At 40.4% G+C, this 25,590-nt stretch overlaps 1 protein-coding gene across 1 annotated transcript in view; it reads right to left on the bottom strand.

The window, feature by feature from the left end:
• ANKUB1 (ankyrin repeat and ubiquitin domain containing 1) overlaps positions 1 to 23,886 on the bottom strand; it is a 33,766-nt gene extending 9,880 nt beyond the window's left edge. The window contains exons 1-3 of the mRNA XM_028103048.1: positions 23,797 to 23,886; positions 22,078 to 22,221; positions 8,797 to 9,013 (exon numbers count right to left, since the gene is read on the bottom strand). Coding sequence (XP_027958849.1) covers positions 8,797 to 9,013; positions 22,078 to 22,221; positions 23,797 to 23,886 — 451 coding nt within the window. The remainder of the gene's footprint in view (positions 1 to 8,796; positions 9,014 to 22,077; positions 22,222 to 23,796) is intronic.
• Positions 23,887 to 25,590: the final 1,704 nt, after the last annotated feature.

Below are 25,590 nucleotides of genomic sequence, written 5' to 3'. Positions count from 1 at the left end.
AAGTACTTGTTGGCTGACTAACAGGCAATCTCAGTGACCCTACTGGCTTCACTGGCCACCCACGTGTATTCCTTCCCAAGTCCAAACCTCCACACCAGGCTTCTGCTCCAGCTCCAGATTCCCCCTGCTGGGACATCACCATCTACGGGATTGCACTATGACCCCATTGTTCTGAAAGACAACTCGTCATCCTTTATCTCAGGTGGTAGCACCACTATCTTCCTTGTTACCTCAGTAGACATTTAGGAGTTGGTCTTTGTCCTTCCCTTTCTCGTGCCCTACGTTTGTACAATAGCTCAGGCCTGTAAAGTTTATCTCATGAAGGTTTAAGAACCACTTCCTTTCCTCTGTCTTACTAGCTCCACCCTACTTCAGGCCTCCATGATCTTTCACATAAATCTACTTCTGGAAGCTCCCACCAGCCTCCCCATCTCTTTATTCCAGTCTGCTCAAATGTCATCTCCTCCTCTGGGTAACCATCTAAAATAGCCTCCCCCACTGCATTACCACATAACTCTCTGTTACCATATCCTGGTTTTGTTTTTTTTTTACTTTAGAGTTCTTGTTTCTATTTAAAATTCACTGTTTTTCTGTTTCCTTAATGATGCTTACGTTTCCCACTGAACTGCAAGCTTCAAGAGGGTAGGATATCTTGCTGTTCTTGCTCACACTGTTATGCCCACTTTCCTCAATGCTGCCTGGCTCATGGTAGATATCAATAAATATTTGTTGAATGAAATTCTACCCTAGTCCCCAAATCCATTTTGGACATGTACTGCCCTCCTCACCCTTAGCAGCCCAGCAGGCTGTCCTGCACTTCTGTGTGCACACCAGGCTATATCTGGCCTTGGGGCTTCTTTTGCTGCTCTTTTGGTGTCTGAATTCTTGTGATTCTTCCCCACACCCTTCTACCAGTAGTTTATGATGCAACATAAACTGGTATCACTCCCTCCGGGAAACTCTTCTTAACTATGTCATTGTCTCACCTCTGCAAATAGTTAAAAGGATCGCTCAACTGGCTACCATAATGTATGTTGAAAATGTATGTTGAAACTGTTTATCAGGGAGCCTGGGTGGCTCAGTCGGTTAAGCGACTGCCTTCGGCTCAGGTCATGATCCTGGAGTCCCGGGATCAAGTCCCACATCAGGATCCCGGCTCAGCGGGGAGTCTGCTTCTCCCTCTGACCTTCTTCCCTCTCATGCTCTCTCTCTACCATTCTCTCTCTCTCTCTCTCAACAAATAAATACAAATCTTTAAAAAAAAAACTGTTTATCATTGAAAATACATTTCTAGGACTGCCTAGGTGGCTCAGTTGGTTAAGCGTCTGCCTTAGGCTCAAGTCATGATCCCAGGGTCCTGGAATTGAGACTGGCATTGGGCTCCTGGCTCCATGGGGAACCTGCTTCTCCTATGCCCTCTGCCTGCCGCTCCCCCTGCTTGCGTTCTCTCTCTCTCTCTGTGTCAAATAAATAAAAATCTTAAAAAAAAAAAAAAAAGGAAAGTACCTTTCTGCTTTGGAATTGCTAGTTTGTAAACACCAATGGAGAACTCTTTGAGCCCAAGCATCATGTCTCATCCAGTCTGTGGGCTCTGTTCTAGTTATGCTTTTGGGTTGCAAGGAGGCCCTCAAGAAAATGGGATTTATTATACTGAGACAATGGCCAGATCTGTTGTACATTAGGAACAAAGGCACCTCTCAAGATGGGCCACTCCCCTTCTCTCCCATGGGCTCCAGGATCTCTCTCTCTCTCAAGCCCTCTATATCTCTGTGTCTTCTCCCTTTCTCTGCTGACAGGCAGCCCTGTGGCTCCCTTACAGGTTCTGTCCTACCGTAACTGAGGTCTGCATGCAACATTGCTTTGGCCATGACCCAACCTTTCTTCATGGCACCATGCATTTTCTGCCCATACTGGTAACCAGTTTTGTCTCTCTATATTTCCCAGTTTGAATTCACAAGACTAATGATAATTAATAATAATAATAATATATTGAATATGAATAGCTAATATTCACTGAATGCTTATTATATGCTCAACATTATTCTAAGTACTTTATATGAATAAGCTAATTTAAAATTTATGACAATCCTAAGTGTGGTTTGTATTATTCTCTCCATTTGACAGTTGAGGAAACTGAGGCACTATGAGATTAAGTAACTTGCCTGGGTTTTACATACCCAGTAAGTAGTGGAATCAGGAGTTGTACCTAGGCAATCTGGCTCTTGTGCCTACATTCCTGTCCTCTAAGTTATCTTTGTCTCTGAACAAGAATTTAATTGACTGATGTCATTGAACAATCTGTAGATTGGCCGGCTGCCTTTGAATCAGTATGATGACATTGGCAGTAGAACCTGGGGGTATATTCATGACTTTGCTTATCCATATATATCCTCAGACTCAGACATAGGTTCATAATAAATACTTGCTGCTGTTTATCATCCTTGACACCATAGATTTAGTTTCTCTAAAACTTCTTGCTGTACTTAATTTTCTTATTTAAAGGTTTGATTCTTATGGGTAACATTGGAAACAAGGGACTTTAAACACTGTTCAAATTGCATTTACTTCATCTCCTGACTTAAACGATTTGCTATGTTTGTAGTTTACTATAAAAATTACCCACAGATGAGTATTAAAAACCTTGCTTGGCACTGTACCCCAGCCTCCTTGGTCCGCCACAGCTGAGGCCACACAGCCTCCATTTTGAAGAACCAGCCAAGCTTTAGGCCCAGAGAATAATCTCAATTCCAGTAAGAGGGAATATGTTAAGATTCCAGGGTCACGTGGGAAGTTGGTGTTCCTGTCCATCCTGTGTGGATATTGTCTCAGTTCTAATAACTTGCCCTATTCCTCCTGACCAAGCTCTCACCTTGTACCCCAGAACATGAGTGCCTATATCCTACCCTACCTTTTGGGTTTCAGAACTGAGGTCCATCCGTTCTCTGAGCCTGGAACTGAAGTTCCTACTCTGAACCCCAATCTCTGGGATTAGATTTCTGTTACATGTTGTCAGAGCCTCTGATATCAACAACCAGCTTGTCTAGTATTTCATCTCTTATGTCATTCATTTATTTATTCATTTGCTACCTTGATGCTCTGTTATGATTCATTCACCCACCAGGTCCCTGCTAGGTCTCCCTGAGGTCAACCTCTGCCTTCCTGCATCTAGTTGCAGACTGATTGGCCTATCACAGGGCTCCCTCCAGCAGGACTTACTTGAAACTAACTTCCCTCTTCCTGGCCCATCTGCCCTGCCCTAAGTGGTTGTCTAGTCTCAGGATCTCAGCTCTTCCTAGCTCAACCTGTCCACTATTGATGAACCCTGATTTTGAAAACTCCAGAGAAGCCTATACGATTTAAATCCACATCAGCAGGAGGACACCTCCATCGAGCTCTGTATTTTATTCTGCTTTAATTCCCTATCTGGGAGCAATTGTTACAGGTTTTGTAACTATCAATTTCAGTTCCTTGCAATGAAGCAGTCCTAATTTCTCAAAGAACAAAGGTAACAATGGCTGGTTTTTCTCTTAATGCTCAACTTTTGAATATCCAGCGAACTTCTTTTCTTTTTTTTTTATTTTTAAAGATTTTATTTATTTATTTTTGTGAGAGAGAGGGAGAAAGAGAATGAGCACAAGCGGGGGAAGGGGCAGAGGGAGAAGCAGGCTCCCTGATGAGCAAGGAACCTGATGGGGGACTTGATCCCAGGACCCTGGGATCATGACCTGAGCCAAAGGCAGATGCTTAACTGACTGAGCAACCCAGGTACCTTATCCAGAGAACTTCTAAGCAAGTTAACCAGCACCATTTATTGGATAATCCTTCCATCCCAATTGGTTTGTAATGCCTCTTTTGTCACATGTTAAATTCCTTTGTAAGCCTAGGAATTCTGTTGGAAAATAGAAATTTACTTGAAAAATGCTACATTGCTGCAGAAAATACAACTAAAATCTATAACTGAAAGGAAAGTAAAACTAATGAGACTTAAACTTCAGGGCCTTTCACTACATGAGTTTTTTAATTCTCTATTCTTAATTTTGGATTTTCTTTTCTTTTTATTTTTTTAAAGATTTTATTTATTTATTTATTTATTTGAGAGAGAGAGCATGAGAGAGGGGAGGGTCAGAGGGAGAAGCAGACTCCCTGCTGAGCAGGGAGCCCGATGTGGGACTCGATCCCGGGGCTCCGGGATCATGACCTGAGCCGAAGGCAGTCGCTGAACCAACTGAGCCACCCAGGCGCCCTGGATTTTTTTTTTAAAGAAGACCCCCAAGATTGTATATATCTATAAAACCTGGATCTGCTCATTTTCTACTTGCAAACCATCACTGTGCCAAGCCATGCAGGAAAGCAGGTATGAGCAACAATACCCATTCTAGGGAATTGTCTCCAACCTCTACCCATGTGGTCCTTGTATCCCTGGTGGGGGATACATACTTTGAGGTCAATATCTGCCTATCGGATTTGAGATTTTTTCTTCCTGAATATGGAAATTGTTTCTCTGGTGTGGGTTTCCCCTAATGGGAAACAAAACATTGATCAGAACTTAAGAGTACCAATAAAAGTAGATATCGATAAAAGCATTCTGGGTTGGCAGTATAAATTGTTGGAAAGAACCCAGTCCTGAATGTGTGATTACCATTTCTTGGCAATATGACCTTGAGCAGGTCACTTCTCTGAGCCTGTTTTCTTACTTGTAAAAGGAATTAAAATAACATAGTAAATCTCGAAGGGGCCTAAAGGTTGGTAGAGGGGCCTTGGAGCCAGCTGAGATTTCAAGGTCTGAACTGCCAGGACTCTGCTCCTGGAATAGTCTCTCAGATGTGATTGCTCATTCTGGCCATGAATATGTGCCGTGAGGCATTTACCATTGGCATATACCAATGACAGCATTCTGTAAAGGAAAGGCATTCATTCATTCATTCGTTAGGCACATAAGGCACACCTTATTCCAGAAAGGATTAATGTCAGTTTTTAAGCATATAGAAAATATAGACAGAGTGATTAGCTGACAAGCATGTAGGTAGATAAGCAAGAAGAAAGTGAAAGTCAGGATAGAGATTTAAGAACTCGAAATGAGGCTAAAATGAATATTTGTCCCATATATGGTGGTATGAGAAAAAGTGTGTGCGCGTGCGCGTGTGTGTGTGTGTGTGTGTGTTGGACCTCTATGATGTGCCACTAAGCCTCAGGTCACAAAATCACATATATTAGGGAATGTTTAGCTTTGATAAATTCTTGATAAGTTAATCATTAAATATTCTACCACCAAAAAATCTCTTTATCCTCTTATTACATATCTTCTCAATCCCTGCAATCTTTCTGTCTCCATCCACTTTATTAAAACTGCTCTGTCCGGGTTCACCAATGACCTTTAGGCCAAATCAAAAGGTTTTTCTCAGACATTGTCTTTGGCCTTTTACCAGCACCCTAAAAACAGTTTCTGTCATCTGTGACAATGCAAAGTCCCACGTTTCCTCTCACCTCTGACAGCTTTGCATGTCCCAGTTTCTGACTCCTATTCTGTCTATTTGCCCTGACTTCAGCATGTCCTGACTACTGGCGCTTGGCCCTTGACATGTTTCTCTCTGTATATACTCTCTAAGGAAAGCACCTCTCACAGGGCTTACTTAGTCCCCGACTCCATGGCTGGGTGCCTACAGCAACGTCTGCTAACCGGACCCATCACTAAGCCCTCACTCCACGTTTGTCATGGAGGAGAATCAGAAGATGTCAGTTGGACTTACAGCTTTGCCACTAATTAGCAGAGTAACTTTTAGGGGGAAAAAAAATACTCTCTGCATTTCTTTATATCTAAAGTTTAGTACCCAAAGCATAAGCTCTTTTTCCCAATTTCACCACCATAGTCCTAGTGTCAGAGCCTTGGTGCTTCCCTCTTCTTAAATGTAATTCAGCCTGACATCCTGTCTCTACTTTCTGGGTTTCTCAGATGTGTCTCTCTCTTCTATTGCTAGTGGAATTTGTTAATACTGGGATTCTCAAAGGTGCCTGTTGGCGTATCACCTTGCTTCTCCCCCTCACTCCTTTCTGTATTTCATGCTGTTTGCTACCAGATTAAACTTCTGTTAAAACACTTCTGTTCCAGAATGTACATGGCTCTGGTTGCGAGCATATGAAACCTGTGCTTTGTCGCCTCAGCCCTAAGACCCTTCTCAATCTGACCCCAGTTGTGTTTCCGATTGGTCTCAGTGAGGCTCCTCCACTTTTCAGAAGTCTCCTGCTATTTGTCTTCTCTGGAGTAAGCCCATGTTCATGAACCTGTAGTTTGTGTTTTTCTCCTGGCTTAGAAGCCTGCAATGCCTTCCCTTTCAAATTTCCGTATTTCCCACCTCTTTGTGTGCTCACACCCAGCATTCTCCAGAATACCTTCCTTAAGCCCTTCAGCTTACATTGAGCTGACTTACTACTGTAACTAAGTATATGTGCATGTCTTATTTCTATCACTTTATTATGAATGCTCAGAGTGCAGAGGCAGATCTGTGTGTTTCTATATGAGCTAATATGTCCAGTGACTAATTGAGCTACAGAAGTCCTTGATTTTCAGTATGAACTTGACTGCTTCTCAGAGACCTTCTGATTTTCCACTGCCTTTGGAAAGGCATCAAGTTTCAACTCCTAAAAGCATCAGGGATGACTCATTGACTGGGAAGGGGAGAACCTGGAAGATAGTCTAATCAAGAACTTCTTTACCCTCTAGTTAAAAAAAGGTGGGCTGGGGCACCTGGGTGGCTCAATCGGTTAAGCATCGGCCTTCTGCTCGGGTCATGATCTCAGGGTTCTAGGACAGAACCCCTGTCCCTCCCCACACTCGCTCTCTCTCTCTCTCTCTCTCAAATGAATAAATAAGTAAAATCCTGAAAAAAAAAAAGGTGGGCTGGCTGCTTGAGGAATGCTAGGCCTGCTTTAGGTGAAGATATGAAGCCAACCAAAGACTTTTCCTCCTTCTCTTTGAGGCTCTTCTTTTCTTGCCTCCCCTCCTATGGCCTGTGTTCTCATGGCGGCCAAAGCAGTCTACTCTGGTCATGCTTGAGCCCCTGACCTGACATGTGAAAACCCTCATTCCTAGAGGGTCATTTTAGGAGGCCTGTGTGTTGTCCTTCACACACCCTTAACTATCTGGAACATTTTTACTTTCTTTAAATCTGTAAAAATTTGGGATTGGGCCAAGCCATTTCTAAATTATCTTCTAGCTCTAGCTCTAAACTGTTACATCATGATCTAAGCAGCATAGGCCTAAAGAGCAGTCACCCTAATTTTTTTTATGTATTCTTTTGTGTTCCAGTAAATAACTAGATCATAAATTGCTTGGGAACAAATCCCTCTTGTGTGTCCTTACTCACATAAGCCCCCACCATGTTCTGGGCAGGTCTGATTCCCTGGCAAGCATTAAAGCAGTATGTGCTTTCCTGTGAGGGACCCTGGGGACAAATCCTAGAACATCACTTCCTTTGATCAAAAACAGGGATGAGGGCACCTGGGTGGCTCAGTTGTTAAGTGTCTGCCTCCGGCTCAGGTCATGATCCCAGGGTTCTGGGATCGAGCCCCGCATCAGGCTCCCTGCTCGGCGGGAAGCCTGCTTCTCCCTCTCCCACTCCCCCTGCTTGTGTTCCCTGTCTCCTGTCTCTCTCTGTCAAATAAATAAATAAAATTTTTAAAACGAAATAAAACAAAAAAACAGGGATGATAAATGTTGTCAAAGTTTTGAGAGCCTCAGTTAAAAATATCATGAAAGAATAAGCAAATATAATAGTCAGGAGAAGTAACAATAGATGCAAATTTAGCAGTTGTAAAAAGCAAAACTGCTTAATTCAAGGATGTTTACAAAGCCCTACTATAAATTGGGAGAACTCATATTCCATTGCAACAAATGTGACAGCACAACATTACATAAGGGTCTGCTGATTGTCGGCAAAGATTCATTCACCTCAAGCAAGAATCTCTATAAGGTTTGAACTATTTTCCAATAGGGTTAAAACAATCTGAAAGTCTTTTGAGTTTGTCTTAATGGTGTATGGCTACAGTAGACACAACCTGGAAGTATAATATGTAAAGAAAGGTTGTAATCTGTCCGTCAGAGATGAATGCCAGCTCACTAATCTATCCATCAGATATACTGCACAGTAGCCGCTTCACACTATTTAAAATATTGATATAACTGACAGTATTTTAAAATGAGATTACATAAAGCAAGCTCAGGACATTGTGTATCATATGCTACCTCTGTGTTAAAAGGAAGAAAAAGAATGTGTACTTGAACTTGCTTCTATGTATTCTTGAAATATATTTTGAAAGGGAAAAATATAAACTGGTCTGAGTCTTGCTCTTCTAGTCTGAGGATATTAACAAGTTATCCTGCTTTGAGTAAGGAGAACAAGACATGGCAGGTCCATGGGGCATTTCTTATTTTTTAGTCTACTGACCTAGATACCAGAGAGGGGTATTGATAATTTACATCCCCACTGAGGTTACAGAAGTTTTGGTTTGGAAAGAACTCCATTTGTTGCCAATCTGGTATCAAAGAACCGTAGTGCCGGACACCTGGGTGGCTCAGTCGTTAAGCGTCTGCCTTCGGCTTCGGTCATGGTCCCAGGGTCCTGGGATTGAGCCCCGCATTGGGCTCCCTGCTCCGCAGGAAGCCTGCTTCTCCCTCTCCCACTCCCCCTGCTTGTGTTCCCTCTCTCACTGTGTGTCTGTCAAATAAAAAAATAAAATCTTAAAAAAAAAAAAGAACTGTAGTGCTGAGCAGTAGCCAGTACTGAATATCGTGTGCAGTACCGATGTCTGTTTGGTAGTCCCTCAGGGTGTTGCAGTCATACATCTCCAGTCCCTCTGGGGTCCGGAGACAGAAAACACTCACAGGGAAGCCACATCTCAGAGCTACCAGGGTTCTCAGATCAGACACTTTTTTACCAAGAAGGGAAATGTTCTCCATCATTGGCATTGTCTCTTGGGTCACAGCATTAAACACATAGAGAGTTGGCTTGTCTTCTTCCTAAGGGAAAAGAAAAGGAGGAAACTCAGGAATAAACACTGTCTGGGGGTTGGAACAAGGGAGAAACATTTTGGAGGGTGGCTCTGAGTGCCTCCTACTCCCATGACATGGGTGCTAAGGATGAAAGCGAAGGCCAGTTAAGTTCCCTGACTTCTGGTCTGACTCCTGTTCATCTGTCCTGAGACTATTGAGGAGTCCTCCTGTTTGAGTAAAATGAAGGAGGCTTGGCAGGGTTTTGCGACCCTTATTCTTAGTCTACAGACCAGAAACACAAGAAGAATGTTAATAATTATATACAAGCTGCACTTATGGATGTGTTAGTTGAGAAACAATTCTACCATCATGTACTTGATTTGGAAGCACTATGGTTTCTAAATCTTCAGTCAATTTTTAAAATCCTTTCTGAGAGTTTATCTCTGGGGAGTGGAATGGAGTTCAAGTTGGGGGAATGTTTTGCTTATCATTTTATGCTTTTCATTGTTTGTATGGTTTGACTTTAAAAAAACATGTATTTTTGCTGTTTAAAAAGGGAAGTTCTAAATATAAGTGACAAAATTTTCCTTTTTTTTTTCTTTTGCAATCTAAATAGGAAAGCAAGTGGAACTGATATATCTCAAGTCGAGTTAAGATGGAAAGTTTGGGAAAAATATTAATCCTCCTGTTAACAACAGAAGAATTAAGCCAAACCAAAACTAAAAACACAGCAAACTGGGAAAATGGGAAGGGGGCAGAGAGAAGACTATTAACATTTTCAGTTTTCAAACCAAAAAATGAGGCTGGCTTTACGTCCTCTTTATTGGATTCAGGACAATCATGTTTGTCTTCAGTGGCCTCTTTTTGGCTTGGCAGGTATGAGGGTGCAGGGTGCTGTCACTGTAACCACTGTAACCACTGTAACCATTGTAATGTGGGAGTCTTGGAGAGGAGCTTTAAGCAAACTGACAAGTGGGCATGGGTTTGTCAAGGGGGCTCCAGGCAGTCATTGCTCTCTTATTCAGCCCTGTTCAGTCCTCCCCTTCTCCTATCAAAATTTGCCTCCAGGGGTGCCTGGGTGGCTCAGTCGTTAAGCGTCTGCCTTAGGCTCCGGTTGTGGTCCCGGGGTCCTGGGATTGAGCCCCACATCCGGCTCCCTGCTCTGCGGGAAGCTTGCTTCTCCCTCTTCCACTCCCCCTGCTTGTGTTCCCTCTCTCGTTCTCTCTCTCTGTCAGATAAATAAATAAAATCTTGAAAAAAAAGAAAGAAAAACTTAAAAAACAAAAACAAAAACAAAAACAAAAACAAAATTTGCCTCCAGATTCCCCAGGAGCCCCTCCCTGCTGCAGGCTTATAATACATTACTTCATTCCCCTCCTCCCAGATCACACATTGCCATAACATAATCAACACTCAGATCTCTTTGAAAGAGCCTTTAAAGAGTAATGAATATTATTGCTGAACGATTAGGCTGCAGTGCTTTGATCTGGGGCCCACTTCAGTGACTCAAATCACCAAAAGCAGTTTCCGACCCTCTGCTTCCTGAGTCCAAACTGCTTAGGACAGTTTTTCTCAACAGCTTCTCATAAACCCATGCAATAAAAATTGAAAAGACATAGAATTTACCCTTTCCCTTTCAACCTGCTTAAGCTTTCCTATGGCTCCATTAAAGTCCAACCTAATCTATGTGATATTCATAGGCAGGAAGAAATTCCTATGAAAACTAAAGAAAAAGATGGGGGGAAGAGAGACAAATTATATTTTAGGCAATAGCTTTTCCTTATTTCTTTTATGGTTACTCTGATTTCTTCTTAGCCTTTGGTACAGATACAAATTTATACTTAAAATTAAATGTGTAATGTGCAAACAAAGTAGCAAAGGCCCAAGTCACTCTTCATAGCGAACTAGAAACTACGTGATGTTAGAAGAGTAAGTTAAAAAGGAGCTTCTCAGAATAAGAATAAACATAAGCAACTATGACCTTGGTATACATAAAACTCTGAAACAAGTAATAAGGGAGAATTGCAAAATATATAGGAATGTTTAGATGAAAATCAAAAGTGCAAGTAAGAAAATATGTTAGTAATTAATGGAGCTAGGTTCTTAAATTGCAAGAAAATTAACACCTACAGAGTTTGTTCTTTCTTTTTTTTTTTTTTTTTTTAGCCCCCAGGAACTTCCCAGGCCCATTTAATTCATGATGTATCTGAAAATAGTTCTCTTTCTACTATTTTAACTCTATTTATCCACCATTTCATAAATCTTATTTTTGTGAGAAAACTCATTGTATGTTCTAATGAGGCACACCAGTTGGAGACACTTCTTCATGTTGGTTATTTGGAGAGCAAGCAGATGGATGTGGATTAACAGCAACTTGTCAACTCACCTTATGTACATAAGAAAAGGCATCTCTCTATATGATAACCCTCCTCGAATATTCTAAATAAGGAACACTGGTAGTTACACTCAAGGAAGTCAGATCTTATTAAATAAACAATACTATCACAAATCATTGTTGAACATATGTAAAATTCGATTTTCCCCTTTACAAATAAACCAAGATACCATGGTAGGAGGTACATGTCTAACTTTTCTTTTCTTTTTTTTTTTTTAAAGATTTTATTTATTTATTTGACAGAGAGAGAGACAGCGAGAGAGGGAACACAAGCAGGGGGAGTGGGAAAGGGAGAAGCAGGCTTCCCGCCAAGAAGGGAGCCCGATGTGGGGCTCTATCCCAGGACCCTGAGATCATGACCTGAGCCCAAGGCAGTTGCTTAACCAACTGAGCCACCCAGGCGCCCTAACTTTTCTTTTTTCTTTCTTTTTCTTTCTTTCTTTCTTTCTTTTTCTTTCTTTCTTTCTTTCTTTCTTTCTTTCTTTCTTTCTTTCTTTCTTTCTTCTTTCTTCTTTTTTTTTTTGCTTCTGACTGAATTGTATTGTTTGAGCACAGTTATTTATGAGGGTTTTTTTTTATTATTAACATATAATGTATCATTTGTTTCAGGGGTAGAGGTCTGTGATTCATCAGTCCTACATAACACACAGCGCTCACCATAGCACATACCCTTCCCAATGTCCATCACCCCACCACCTCATCCCCCAAACCCCCTCCACTCCAGCAACCCTCAGTTTCTTTCCTGAGATTAAGAGTCTCTTATGGTTTGTCTCCCTCTCGGTTTCTTCTTGTTTCACTTTTCCCTCCCTTTCCCTATGATCCTCTGTCTTGTTTCTTAAATTCCTCATATCCATGAGATCATATGATAATTGTCTTTCTCTGATTGACTGATTTCATCTCTAGTTCCATCCACATCATTGCAAATGGCAAGATTTCATTTTTTTAATGGCTGCATAATATTCCATTATGTATATATACCACATCTTTATCCATTCATCTGTTGATGGACATCTGGGCTCTTTCCATAGTTTGTCTATTGTGGACATGGCTGCTATATACATTGGGGTGCAAGTGCCCCTTCAGATCACTATATTTGTATCTTTGGGGTAAAGACCCCGTAGTACAATTGCTGAATCATAGGGTAGCTCTATTTTCAACTTTTTGAGGAACCTCCATATGATTTTTCGGAGTGGCTGCACCAGCTTGCATTCCCACCAACCACGTAGGAGGGTTCCCCTTTCTCTGCATCCTCACCAACATCTGTCGTTTCCTGACTTGTTAATTTTAGCCATTCTGACTGGTGTGAGGTGGTATCTCATTATGGTTTTGATTTGTATTTCCCTGATGCCAAGTGATGTTGAGCACTTTGTCATGTGTCTGTTTGACCATTTGGATGTCTTCTTTGCAGAAATGTCTGTTCATGTCTTCTGCCCATTTCTTGATTGGATTATTTGTTCTTTGGGTGTTGAGTTTGATAAGTTCTTTATAGATTTTGGATACTAACCCTTTATTTGATATGTCATTTGCCACTATCTTCTCCCATTCCATCGGTTGTCTTTTGGTTTTGTTGACTGTTTCCTTTGCTGTGCAAAAGCTTTTTATCTTGATGAAGTCCCAATAGTTCATTTTTGCCTTTGTTTCCCTTGCCTTTGGCAATGTGTCTAGGAAGAAGTTGCTGTGGTCGAGGTTGAAGAGGCTATTGCCTGTGTTCTCCTCAAGAATTTTGATGGATTCCTGTCTCACATTTAGGTCTTTCATCCATTTTGACTCTATTTTTGTGTATGGTGTAAGGAAATGGTCCAGTTTCATTTTTCTGCATGTGGCTGTCCAGTTTTCCTAACACCATGTGTTGAAGAGACTGTCTTTTTTCCATTGGACATTTTTTCCTGCTTTGTTGAAGATGAGTTGACCCTAGAGTTGAGGGTCCATTTCTGGGCTCTCTATTCTGTTTCATTGATCTATGTGTCTGTTTTTGTGCCAGTACCATACTGTCTTGATGATGACAGCTTTGTAATAGAGCTTGAAGTCCGGAATTGTGATGCCTCCAGCTTTGGTTTTCCTTTTCAACATTCCTCTGCTATTCAGGGTCTCTTCTGGTTCCATACAAATTTTAGGATTATTTGTTCCATTTCTTTGAAAAAAAGTTGATGGTATTTTGATAGGGATTGCATTGAATGTGTAGCTTGCTCCAGGTAGCATAAACATTTTAACAATATTTATTCTTCCACTCCATGAGCATGGAACATTTTTCCATTTCTTTGTGTCTTCCTCAATTTCTTTCATGAGTATTCTATAGTTTTCTGAGTACAGATCCTTTTGCCTCCTTGGTTAGGTTTATTCCTAGGTATCTTTTGGTTTTGGGTGCAATTGTAAATGGGATTGACTCTTTGATTTCTCTTTCTTCTGTCTTGTTGGTGTATAGAAATGCAACTGATTTCTGTGCATTGATTTTATATCCTGCCACTTTACTGAATTCCTGTATGAGTTCTAGCAGTTTTGGGGTGGGGTCTTTTGGGTTTTCCATATAAAGTATCATATCATCTGCAAACAGTGAGAGTTTGACTACTTCTTTGCCATATGCACCCCAATGTTCATAGCAGCAATGTCCGCAATAGCCAAACTGTGGAAAGAGCTGAGATGCCCTTCAACAGATGAATGGATAAAGAAGATGTGGTCCATATATACAATGGAATATTACTCAGCCATCAGAAAGGATGAATACCCAACTTTTACATCAACATGGATGAGACTGGAGGAGATTATGCTAAGTGAAATAAGTCAAGCAGAGAAAGTCAATTATCATATAGTTTCACTTATTTGTAGAACATAAGGAATAGCATGGAGGACACTAGGAAAAGGAAGGGAAAAATGAAGGGGGGGAATTGAACGGAGAGATGAACCATGAGAGACTATGGACTCTGAGAAACAAACAGGGTTCTAGAGGGGAGGGGGAGGGGGGATTGGTTAGCCTGGTGTTGGGTATTAAGGAGGGCACGTACTGCATGGAGCACTGGGTATTATATGAAAACAATGGATCGTGGATCACCACATCAAAAACTAGTGATGTATTGTATGGTGACTAACATAACATAATAAAAATAAAAAAAAAAGGAAAAAAAATAAAATTGCAGACAGCATATCAATGGATCTTGCTTTTTTATCCAATTTGATACCCTGTGTCTTTTGATTGGGGCATTTAGCTCATTTATATTCAGGTTAACTATTGAAAGATATTAATTTAGTACCATTGTATTGCCTGTAAGGTAACTGTTACTGTATATTGTCTCTCTTCCTTTCTGGTCTATGTTACCTTTGGGCTCTCTCTTTGCTTAGAAAACCCCTTTCAGTATTTCTTGTAGGGCTGGTTTGATCACAAATTCTTTTAGTTTCTGTTTGTCCTGGAAGCTTTTTATCTCTCCTTCTATTTTCAATGACAGCCTAGCTGGATAAAGTATTCTTGGCTGCATATTTTTGTCCTTTAGTACCCTTCATGTCTTACTTTTTTTCTTTTTTTTTTAAGATTTTATTTATTTATTTGACAGAGAGAGATATAGTGAGAGAGGGAACACAAGCAGGGGGAGTGGGAGATGGAGAAGCAGGCTTCCCGCTGACCAGGGATCCTGATGCAGGGCTCGATCCCAGGACCCAAGGATCATGACCTGAGCCGAAGGCAGACATTTAATGACTGAGCCACCCAGGCACCCCCGTGTCTTACTTTTCAATAAAAACAAATACATAGGTCTATTTCATGATAAGAATCCCACTTTGTCTTAAAAACCCATGTGCAAACTCATTGTAAATAAATACATGTGCATTAACAATAAAATAGGAGGTGTGCCTGGGTGGCTCAGTCGGTTAAGTGTCTGCCTTCAGCTCAGGTCATGATCCCGGGCCCTGGGATTGAGCCCCACATTGGGCTCCCTGCTCAGCGGGGAGTCTGCTTCTCCCTCTAACCTTCCCCCCCTGCTTGGGATGTCTCTCTCTCTCTCTCTCTCTCAAAAAAAAATAAATAATATCTTTAAAAAAAGTAAAAAATAAATAAAATAAGAAAAGTTAAAGAGAAACAGATGGAAAGAAAACAGAAGTTAATGCAAGTTTTGAACACTGCTGTACAGTTTTCACAAGTTCTGTTTTTTTATATTTTGCTGTTCTGGAGTTGCAGCACTAAATAAGCAGAAACTTGCCTCAATTATTCCAGAGTAGATGAAAAGAGGAAATAGTATTTGTTTTTGTTAAACCGAATGAGTTCAAGTTGAGATGTCTTCATAAACATCTTGACCTCATAACCTTCTTTTGTATGAAAGTCATCCTGGAGAGGTTATACTTGGATTCTAGGACATTGAATTAAGACAACTTTCTTACATACTATTCTTTATGGCTTATTTTAGAAAAGATAGCCATTTTTAAATTTTTAAATTATTTTTTAAAGATTTTATTTATTTATTTGATAGAAAGAATGAGCACACAAGCAGGGGGGCACACCAGAAGGAGAGAGAGAAGTAGGCTTTCTGCTGAGCAGGGAGCCTAATGCAGGGCTCAATCCCAGGACCCTGGGATCATGTCCCGAGCTGAAGTTGGACGCTCAACCAACTGAGCCACCCAGGTGCCCCAAGATAGCTATTTCTTTTTAGAAACATGTTTTCATTTGTAAATTATACATTGTTTTTATGTTAAAAAAATTTTTTTTTAATTTAAGTAATCTCTACACCCCTCGTGGGGCTCGAACAAGGACCCCAGGATCAAGAGTCCCATGTATCTCTGACTGAGCCAGCCAAGCATCCTTCATTTGTAAATTATACATTTTTCTTTTTTTGAGAGAGGGAGAGCACACATGAGTGGTAGGAGGAGGCTCAGTGGGAAAGGGAGAGAGAGAATCCCAAGCGGGCTCCACACCCAGCGCAGGGCTCGATGTGGGGCTTGATCTCACGACCCTGATATCATGACCCGAGCAGAAATCAAGAGTCAGATGCCCAACCGACTGAGCCACTCAGGCACCCCTAAATTATACTTTTTAGAAGCATATTTATACATTTTTTGGGGTGTGTATAAAATATATTTAATATCTAAAGTCACATATTATGTGTCTCCTGTACTTTGGTGTTTATGCATTAACTGTGTCTTTCAAAAGCTAAAGCTATATTATTTTGAACCAATTTTAGACCTTCTAATTTCGTTTAAGAGTCTCCAACTTGTCTGATAGACATCTACTCAAGACTACCACAGGGGCACCTGGGTGGTTCAGTTGGTTAAGCATCTGCCTTTGGCTCAGGTCATGAATCCAGGGTCCTGGAATTAAGCTCCGCATTGGGCTCCATGCTCAGTGGGGAGCCTACTTTTCCCTCTCTCTCCCCGCCCCGCCGGTGCTCTCTCTCACTCTGCAGTCCCTCTAGAGTAAATAAATAAATCTTAAAAAAAAAAAAAAAATACTACCGGGCACCTGGGTGGCTCAGTCGTTAAGCGTCTGCCTTCAGCTCAGGTCATGATCCCAGGGTCCTGGGATCGAGCCCCGCATCGGGCTCCCTGCTCTGCGAGAAGCCTGCTTCTCCATCTCCCACTCCCCCTGCTTGTGTTCCCTCTCTCGCTGTGTTTCTCTCTGTCAAATAAATAAATAAAATCTAAAAAAAAAAAAAAATATTAGAACAGTAAACTCAATCTCTCACCATAGAACAACATTCCAAGGATGCCAGAAAGGATTAACTAAGTATTAACCCCAGTCCTTGCTTGGTTGGTGGAAATATGGTGAGAGAAGGAGGCAGGGAACCCAGCAGGAGTGTTAGGGAAACTGAGCCCACCTCACACTTAATTTTATTTTTATTATTTATGTATGTATGTATGTATGTATGTATTTATTAAGAGAAGGAGAGACGAGAGAGAGGTTGCAGAGGGGCAGAGGAAGAGGGAGAGAGAGAATCCCAAACAGTCTCCATGCTTAGTGCAGAGCCTGATACAGGGCTTGATCTCATGACCCTGAGATCATGACCTGAGCTGAAATTAAGAGTCAGACATTTAACTGACTAAGCCACCCAGGTGCCCCCCCACCTCATACTTTAGAAGGCACGACCTGTCAGAGAGTTACTTGTTAGCCCCCTTTGCAGCAAGGGCTGGACATGTGGCCAAAGTGCTGCCAATCAGGCCTACCCACCAGCCCTACTTTGAATTAGGAGACAGTAAGTCAGAGAAGCGGCAGACACAGGGCATTGTCCCTGGCAGTAGCAGATCTGATGATGCATTGCTGGTCTGGTGGCAGGGCTGGAGGCAGTGTCCAGTGCAGGCTTTGAGGGCTCAGAGGTGGCTACAGGGGTGGCCTTCCTGACTACTTCTGGGCATGATGAAGACATTGTTTTTGGCTGCATACTCTCTGAACCCGATTCTCTAGTCTTCCTGTCAAGACTGTGAACTACCCAGTAGCTTTTCAATATGTTTATTTTCCGCTTAAATTGTCCAGGCTTTGTTTCTGCTGCTGTTTGCAATTAAGAACCCTGATGCTGGAAAGGAAAAAGGGCAAGGATGCCGGAGCACCTTGCCTTGAGGGTACAGATGGTGGAGAGATGCTGCAGTAAGGGAGGGAATCCAAACCCTGAAATGCATCTCAATACCTTGCTATGACGTTTCTGATAACAATCATGTACCTTCTTGTTAATTTTCAAACTTTACCTCTCAAGGCCTTTGTCAACTTATTTATTCATCACATTTTTATAGAGAGCCTACCATATGCCAGGTACTATTTTAGGCACTGGGTGTCAACAGTGATTCAAGCAATAGTTTCCACAGTAACACTGGTTAGAGGAAAGGGGGCAAATGGGATAGTACTTCTGCATGCCCAGCAATAACCTAGGACTTTCCACTGCATCATGCCATGGTTTATAGAACACAGTGCCCTGCAGCAGCAATGAATGGGCAGGATTGATTCCTGAGTTAATAGAACTTGGATGTATATCCTATAGAAGGTATTTCTTATGGTTTCTATAGGACTTTTTCCCCTGAGAAGGAAAAATTAATGCGATATTCTTTCCCCACTATTCTCATATCACTCCCCCATTCACTTTTCCAAATATGTCTACATTACTATTAAAGGAAAAGGTATAATACACAGGGAAACTGGAAAATATATTAACTATCTAAAAAATGTATTTAGGAGCAGATCACCTTTTAATTTATCTAAAGTCTTTCCCTCTTTTCACACAAGCAAAACCTTGTAATTCGGGCACCTGGGTGGCTCAGTCGGTTGAGCGACTGCCTTCGGCACAGGTCATGATCCTGGAGTCCCGGGATCGAGTCCCGCGTCGGGCTCCCCGCTCAGCGGGGAGTCTGCTCCCTCTGACCCTCTCCCCTCTCATGCTCTCTCTCTATCTCATTCTCTCTCTCAAATAAATAAATAAAATTTTAAAAAAGAAAAAAAAAACAAAAAAAAAAACCCTTGTAATTCACACACAATATAAGGACAATAAAGAAACCAAATATTTTGGATTTATTTTGCATCACATAATGTGTACTTATATATTTTTAAAGATTTTATTTATTTACTTAGAGAGAGAGAGCGCACGCAAGAGCTTGCGCACGCGCACGAGCTGGGGGTGGCAGGGACAGGGGAGAGAGAGAAGCAGACTCTACGCCGAGCAGGGAGCCTGATGCGGGGCTTGATCCCAGGACCGACCTAAGCTGAAGGCAGATGCTTAACTGACTGAGCCACCCAGGCGCCCCTCTACTTGCATTTTTTTCAAGAAAGAAAATTGCTTACTTGGCAAATTCTTAAACTTTGCAAAAGCATTGGTTTACATCTTGATATGTCTAAGTTGTACCAAAATAAATGAAGAGACAAGCTCTTCAAGATTTTCGGTAGGTAGAATTAATTGCATGAACTAACATAGTTAAGAAGAAAGGTACTACTTAAATTTGTATATATCTAATTATGCAATAAAGCAACAACATGACTTAGAATGTAGCCTTTTGTTACCTAAAATAGATTAGACTGCTTAGAACTGATCTGACTGCATTCTCTGAGGCATGTGATATTTTCATGAAGTATTTTTGTTGTTGTAAGCCCACTTTGGGCTATGATTATCCATACACAGTAAATAGTGTGGACTTTTGAAATAGGCCTCTTTTATCATCTAATCTAAACAGGAATTAAGTCAGGATGAAAACCAGTATTTATGGTCTTTGCAGGTAATTCTCTTCCTTCAGATTCAAGATACTGTTTTTCTTCCCAAATCCAGTCATGAAATTCTCTAAATGTGATTCTACTGGAGAATCTGGAGAAGGTGAAGATTAAGATCAGTAAGATTTCCATGGAACTTGAGAGTTTTTATTTAAACCCTGTGTGTTGGCCAGTCCTATGATGCATAATTATATTCTGCCTCTCTTGAGTAAACCCATTTTACCTCTATACTCTATTTTTTTCCATTAGGAGTTTAACTCCAGGGGAAGGTTAGAGTTCAGTGCAAAGACAACTTGCACCACTACGATAGATGATGCTTTATTGGCAGAATTTATGAAATATTTTTGTTTTATTTTTTTAAAGATTTTATTTATTTATTCATAGGAGACAGAGAGAGAGAGAGAGGCAGAGGGAGAAGCAGGCTCCCCGCTGAGCGGGGAGCCCAATGCGGGACTCAGTCTGAGCCGAAGGCAGACGCTTAACCATCTGAGCCACCCAGATGCCCTATGAAATATTTTTATAAGTAAATCTATGAAATAGGTTGCCTCTGGGGAGGGAAACTGGGGGCCAGAGTTGGGAGGAAGACTTTTTACTGTATATACTTTTTATGTCTTTTGTATCAGTGTGAATGTACTACCTAGTCAAAAATAAATAAAAGTTAGAATTTTTTAATTAAAGAAAATAAAACCAGGGCTGAGTTAAATAATAGTATCCTATTCATACTCTTAACACACATTATCTACATCCCTCAATAGCTGTGGCTCAATCCCATCCCTCCAGCAGCTCAAATATCAGTAATAAACTTATGCCACTATCTCCAAGTAAGCAAGGAACAAGGTCTCGAACATCATTATTGGTGCTGGAAAACTCCAGGCTATTTTAAAGGGTTTATCCTATACAGCACCCAAAACATAGTATATATATTTAAAGACATAAGAAAAGACATTTAAGAAATGAGATGAAAAAAAGAGAAATGAGATGGAATTTAGTCTGCCTAAAAGAGTATTGTACTATAATTTTCTTAGTGTCAGAAGGAGGAAACAAGAAATCAGAGTTGTTTTTATTTACCTTTTTGATAATTAAACATCCTTTAAGAATATAACAATAATACATGAATAAATGCTCATAAAACATTACAAACACATGTACAAATATGTTATTTTTGTTTACTTAAATGGGATCACACAATGCTAATTTTTCTGTGTCCTGTTTTTGCTAGTTAGTAGTAAGTATTTTAGATTTTTTTAAAACAAAAACTTCTCACTTAGTCAATGAAAGAGGGTATGTGCTATGGTGAGCGCTGTGAATAGTGTAAGACTGATGAATCACAGACCTGTACCTCTGAAACAAATAATACATTATATGTTAAAAAAAAAAAAGATAGTAGGAAGGGAAAAGTGAAGGGGGGAAATCAGAGGGGGAGATGAACCAAGAGAGACTATGGACTCTGAGAAACAAACTGAGGGTTCTTGAGGGGAGAGGGGGAAGGATGGGTTAGCCTGGTGGTGGGTATTAAAGAGGGCATGTATTGAATGAAGCACTGGGTGTTATATGCAAACAATGAATCATGGAACACTACATCAAAAAAAATTTGGTTTTAATAAAGGTTGAAATAAATTAAATGGTAAAAAAACCAAAAAAAAAAACCCCCCCAAAAAAATAAAAAAAGTTAGCTTTGGCTATCGTAAAAATTTTTTAATGCTAAATATGAGAAAATTAGTGCCCCATTTAGCAGAGAATGTGTACTTAGTTTCTTGGTTCCTTGTGGCTCATGTTTTCATATAGGATAAAGAACTAGTATTGAATAACATTTCTTACCTATTGATCAACTCTTAAACTCTTTAGGCCACCTGTCTCTTTAAGAAATTGTCAGAAGTTTAAAAAAAAGAAAAGAAAAAAATTGTCAGAAATTAAGGATCCTCCACCCAGAAAATCTCTAGGCACATAATTTTGCATATTTTATAATTTTAGGGTTTTGTAAAGTTCTTAAAGCCCATCCATGGACCCCCAATTAAATACCACTAAGTAAGGACGCTATAAATGGAAAAGGCTATCTCCAGGTGTAGGTATGTACCCCTAATTCATGAATGGCTACTTTGGCTGGATTTGGATGTAGAAATTGCCTTTTCATGCTTATTGTTACTGAGAATTTCTTCCCTCTCTTCACTCCCCTGCCCTTAATCCATTGTGAATCCGAGGAAGTGATCGAATTTTCCTTCTACATCAATATTTCAGATCCACCCCTTGCCCTCATTCCAATATTGGTTTGTGGGATGTTCTGGGATGACTGGTGCAGCAACAAGGGGGATAGAGAAGGGAAAGGACATAAGGAGTAAACAAAGGGAACTCCATCCAGTCTCTATACCTTATTTCCCCATACAGCAGAGATCATACATAAGACAAGTTAGACGAATGGAAGAGAGGAGAAGCCAAGAAGAGAAAACTTCTTCCTAAGTTATGAAATGACTTTTGTTGACTTATCCACAACTTTATTCAAAATGAGGTAGGTATCTGGAACAATTGTTATTCTGATCATACCTTAACAAAGCATTTGAGAGTTGAACCAAAAGATATTCCAATATCAGCAAGATTCCAGCTGTCCTTTAGGGCTGCTCCAGCATACATCAGCTCCAGATACCACCTGCCTTGTTCATCTTCAGAGAGAGGAATGTGGAAATAATCCTTAAAAATCAATAGCATATTATAAAAACAGTGTATCTTGACATTATTAGACCAGTAATATAATCTCTTTTCTTTTACATTTTTTTTTTTCACTGAGTATTATAAAATTGTTTTGGACAGGTGAAGAAGTACAGGACAAGGGTTCTTAACTTGGAGCCTATACACCTCTCCAAAAGTTTATGGATAGAGTTTAGATGGGAAAAAACTATATTTTGTTTTTATTAACTCTAAATGAAACTGAGATTTTCTTTCAATTATGTATGTAGGCAACAAACTAAAGAAGCAGTAGTTGGCTATACCTATGACTTTGTCACCAATAGAAATCACAGATATTTTCATATCACATTATAGTTGCTGCAGAAATCTCAAAATATTATACTGATCACCACTTTGAAATTACAACAGTTATTAGATACATTGCTAAAATTTGATAATGTGTTAATAAAGAAGCCCACATGTTACTATATCACAAATTTGTTTTTTAATGTTTGAAAATTGTATTTCAATATGCTGGTTTCCTTTTCTTTGTATGTATTTTATTGTATGCATTTGAAGACATTCTGAGGAGTCCATAGGCTTCACCAGACTGCCAAAGGGATTCATGACATAGAAAGGTTAAGAGCCTCTGTGTTAGAAGATCTAGATTTCAGTAATCATAGTGATTTACCAAATATCATGTAACTGTGATTCAATAAATGAGCCTTAGCAAATGGGAATGATCATCTCCGAGTTACATACCATCTGATGGTTGAGACCTAAATATTTGTCTTAGTTTCCCATTGTAGAGGGAATATTGCTTTCTTTTTATTTTTCAAAGATTTTATTTATTTGACAGAGAGAGACACAGCGAGAGAGGGAACACAAGCAGGGGGAGTGGGAGAGGGAGAAGCAGGCTTCCTGCCAAGCAGAGAGCCCGATGTGGGGCTCGATCCCAGGACGCTGGGACCATGACCCAAGCTGAAGGCAGACGCTTAACGACTGAGCCACCCGGGCACCCCATAGAGGGAATATTTCTAAAAATTTATAAGAAAGCTACTGAATCCAAATTATTTCTTATTCTGGTTCTATAATCGTAGGTAAGATGGTCAACCTCTCTGAGCTTCAGTTTCACTGGATGCAAAATGAGGCTGTAGCTCAGAAGTTGTTTAAAGTTCTCTCCATCTCCAAAATCCTTTGTATCTTTATAGTTGCTTGCTCACCAAACGTGCCATCTGACAACTGGCATGCTCTACTTACATAGTTAAGAGTTAATGTCCTGTTTTTGTCCTTTTATGGAGAATTGCAGTAATACTCTGGCCAGTGCTCAACCCACACATTTCATAAAGAGATGTCAAACTTTTTTTTCTTTTTCCGGAGTATTTCCTGACTCAGTTTGCTTCCTGTCTGACACCTCCCTCCATAGTTACTATCTTCTTATCAAACTGTTGTGTAAGCAAATAATGATATTTTCAAATAGTTTTAGTTTCCTGTTTGCTGAAAATGTGCCTAATAGTATCTCTACCTCATGTACAGTTTAAAGCCACTGTGTAGTTAAAATTAGTATACATCTTAGTGGCCTAGGTACAAAGTACATACCTTTATCATCAGCTTGACAGCCTCCACGGTCTCATCTACTGAAACATCAAATGGTTCAAAAGATCCCTCAAAGGCTATGAAAATTCTCATTCTCTCAAAAAATAAAACAAAGCAAGCAAGCAAACACAAAAAACCCCAACCCTACAACTTTTTTCAAAGAATTGGATAGCTGGAAAAATTCCAATTCACAATTATGAACAAAAATGATGGCCAGAGGCAGCTATTACTATCTAGCTTGAAAGTCGAGCTGAGAGAAAGTGAAGAGACAAGTCCTGCTGTATGAGTACTGGGCAACACAGACAGCAGCTGTACTGGAGGAAATGTTTCCCTGCCGATGGCAGTCAACAGCCACCTTGTTCCTATGGTACAGAAGCCAGCAAACTTGACAATGGTTGGGGCAAGTGTGAACAAGCACCAAACATGTATTGCAGAAAGGCCACACATAAATTATACTTTTGTGAAGTGACCACCATCCAGGGACTCTTGAATCTGTATTCACTCAAGTGCAGCTGATCGAAGGACCCTTCAAAATAGATATGTGATTGGGATGTACTAGCACAGAGTGAAGCAAAACAGATTTGATTTTATTGAATGTGATAATCCTGAAAGTTCTCTGTAAATAACTCTGAGCTGAAGCATTCTGGTTTCCATAACAACTTTGTGTACTTGTTCCCTGGTGGTATTTCTAATCCTGCCATGGGGTATAGAACAATGCCCACTTGCACCGGGGAAATGAATGCGTAGGCAAATGACTGTGGTTTTCCCTTGCCATCTCTGTGTAATAGAATCTGCCCAGTAACAACATATACTTGGTATGTCTTTTAGTCCTTGCCTTTATGTTATTTACAACAATTTACCATTGTTATCTTCTTCAACTTCCCTTAGCAGTGGTGGAAAATATTTCAAACTCCACTCAATAAATGAGCAAAGATATTAAGCACCATTACTCAAAGTTTATAGAGTAAGCATTGTACTGGAACTTAATTCTAAGACTCTCCTGGTATGATACACTTGGTTTAGTCCTATTATGTCTGATTATTCGCTTGCTAAATCTTTTCTTCCTCAAATTCCTCCTGATCTATGACAGAATCCTCATTTTGCATTTCTTTTTGTTCTTAGCAGCACTTAGCACAATGTAAGTCACATGATAGGTGCTCAGTAAGTGTTAACCTCTTGGTTGATTCTGTTCCGATTTCCAACTTGTGTTCTAACCACAAGAAATGTGAAAAAATGGAAAACATAAAAAGGGCAGAGGATTTCACGACAGAGCTAACTCTTTTTGCATATTTTTCAAGTGTTGCAACATCATGATATCTCCTTATGTTGTCACTGTTTGGTAGAAAGTTTATTACCATAGGGTGTGGTTGCTGCCGTTTTAGTGTCTCCCCAAAAGCTAGTGTGATTGTTGACTGGTGAAAGCTCATAGCTACAGCTCCTTCTCCAAGGAATTGCCCTCTGCTGATGGGAGCTGCCTTGACAAAAAAGCTGGTCACCCCCATCAGTAACTGATGGCCAAGGGACTACAAAAGGCTTGCCTTCTCATCTGAAGGAGAGAAAATTCTGCAGAGGATTCTTGTAGATCAGGCCGCAGCTGGACTTTACCTGAGACTACATTCTTTCTCACTTTTTCTTCTTCCCAGCACTGCTGAACTCTCTCCCTGACTAGTTTTTCTTGTGCACTCCCTCAGTAGTTGATACGCATCTCAATCCCTGTCTCAGGCTCTGCTTCCAGAGAAACCAACCTATGGCAGAGGATCTTAAAGAAGCTTGTTCATATGCTTTAAGAAATCACAA

Source organism: Eumetopias jubatus, unplaced genomic scaffold, assembly GCF_037043125.1.
Source record: "Eumetopias jubatus isolate StellerSeaLion01/CBP00866 unplaced genomic scaffold, mEumJub1_p1.0 scaffold_1, whole genome shotgun sequence".
Lineage (NCBI taxonomy): Eukaryota > Metazoa > Chordata > Mammalia > Carnivora > Otariidae > Eumetopias > Eumetopias jubatus.
This window is presented reverse-complemented; position numbering and strand designations above follow the sequence as displayed.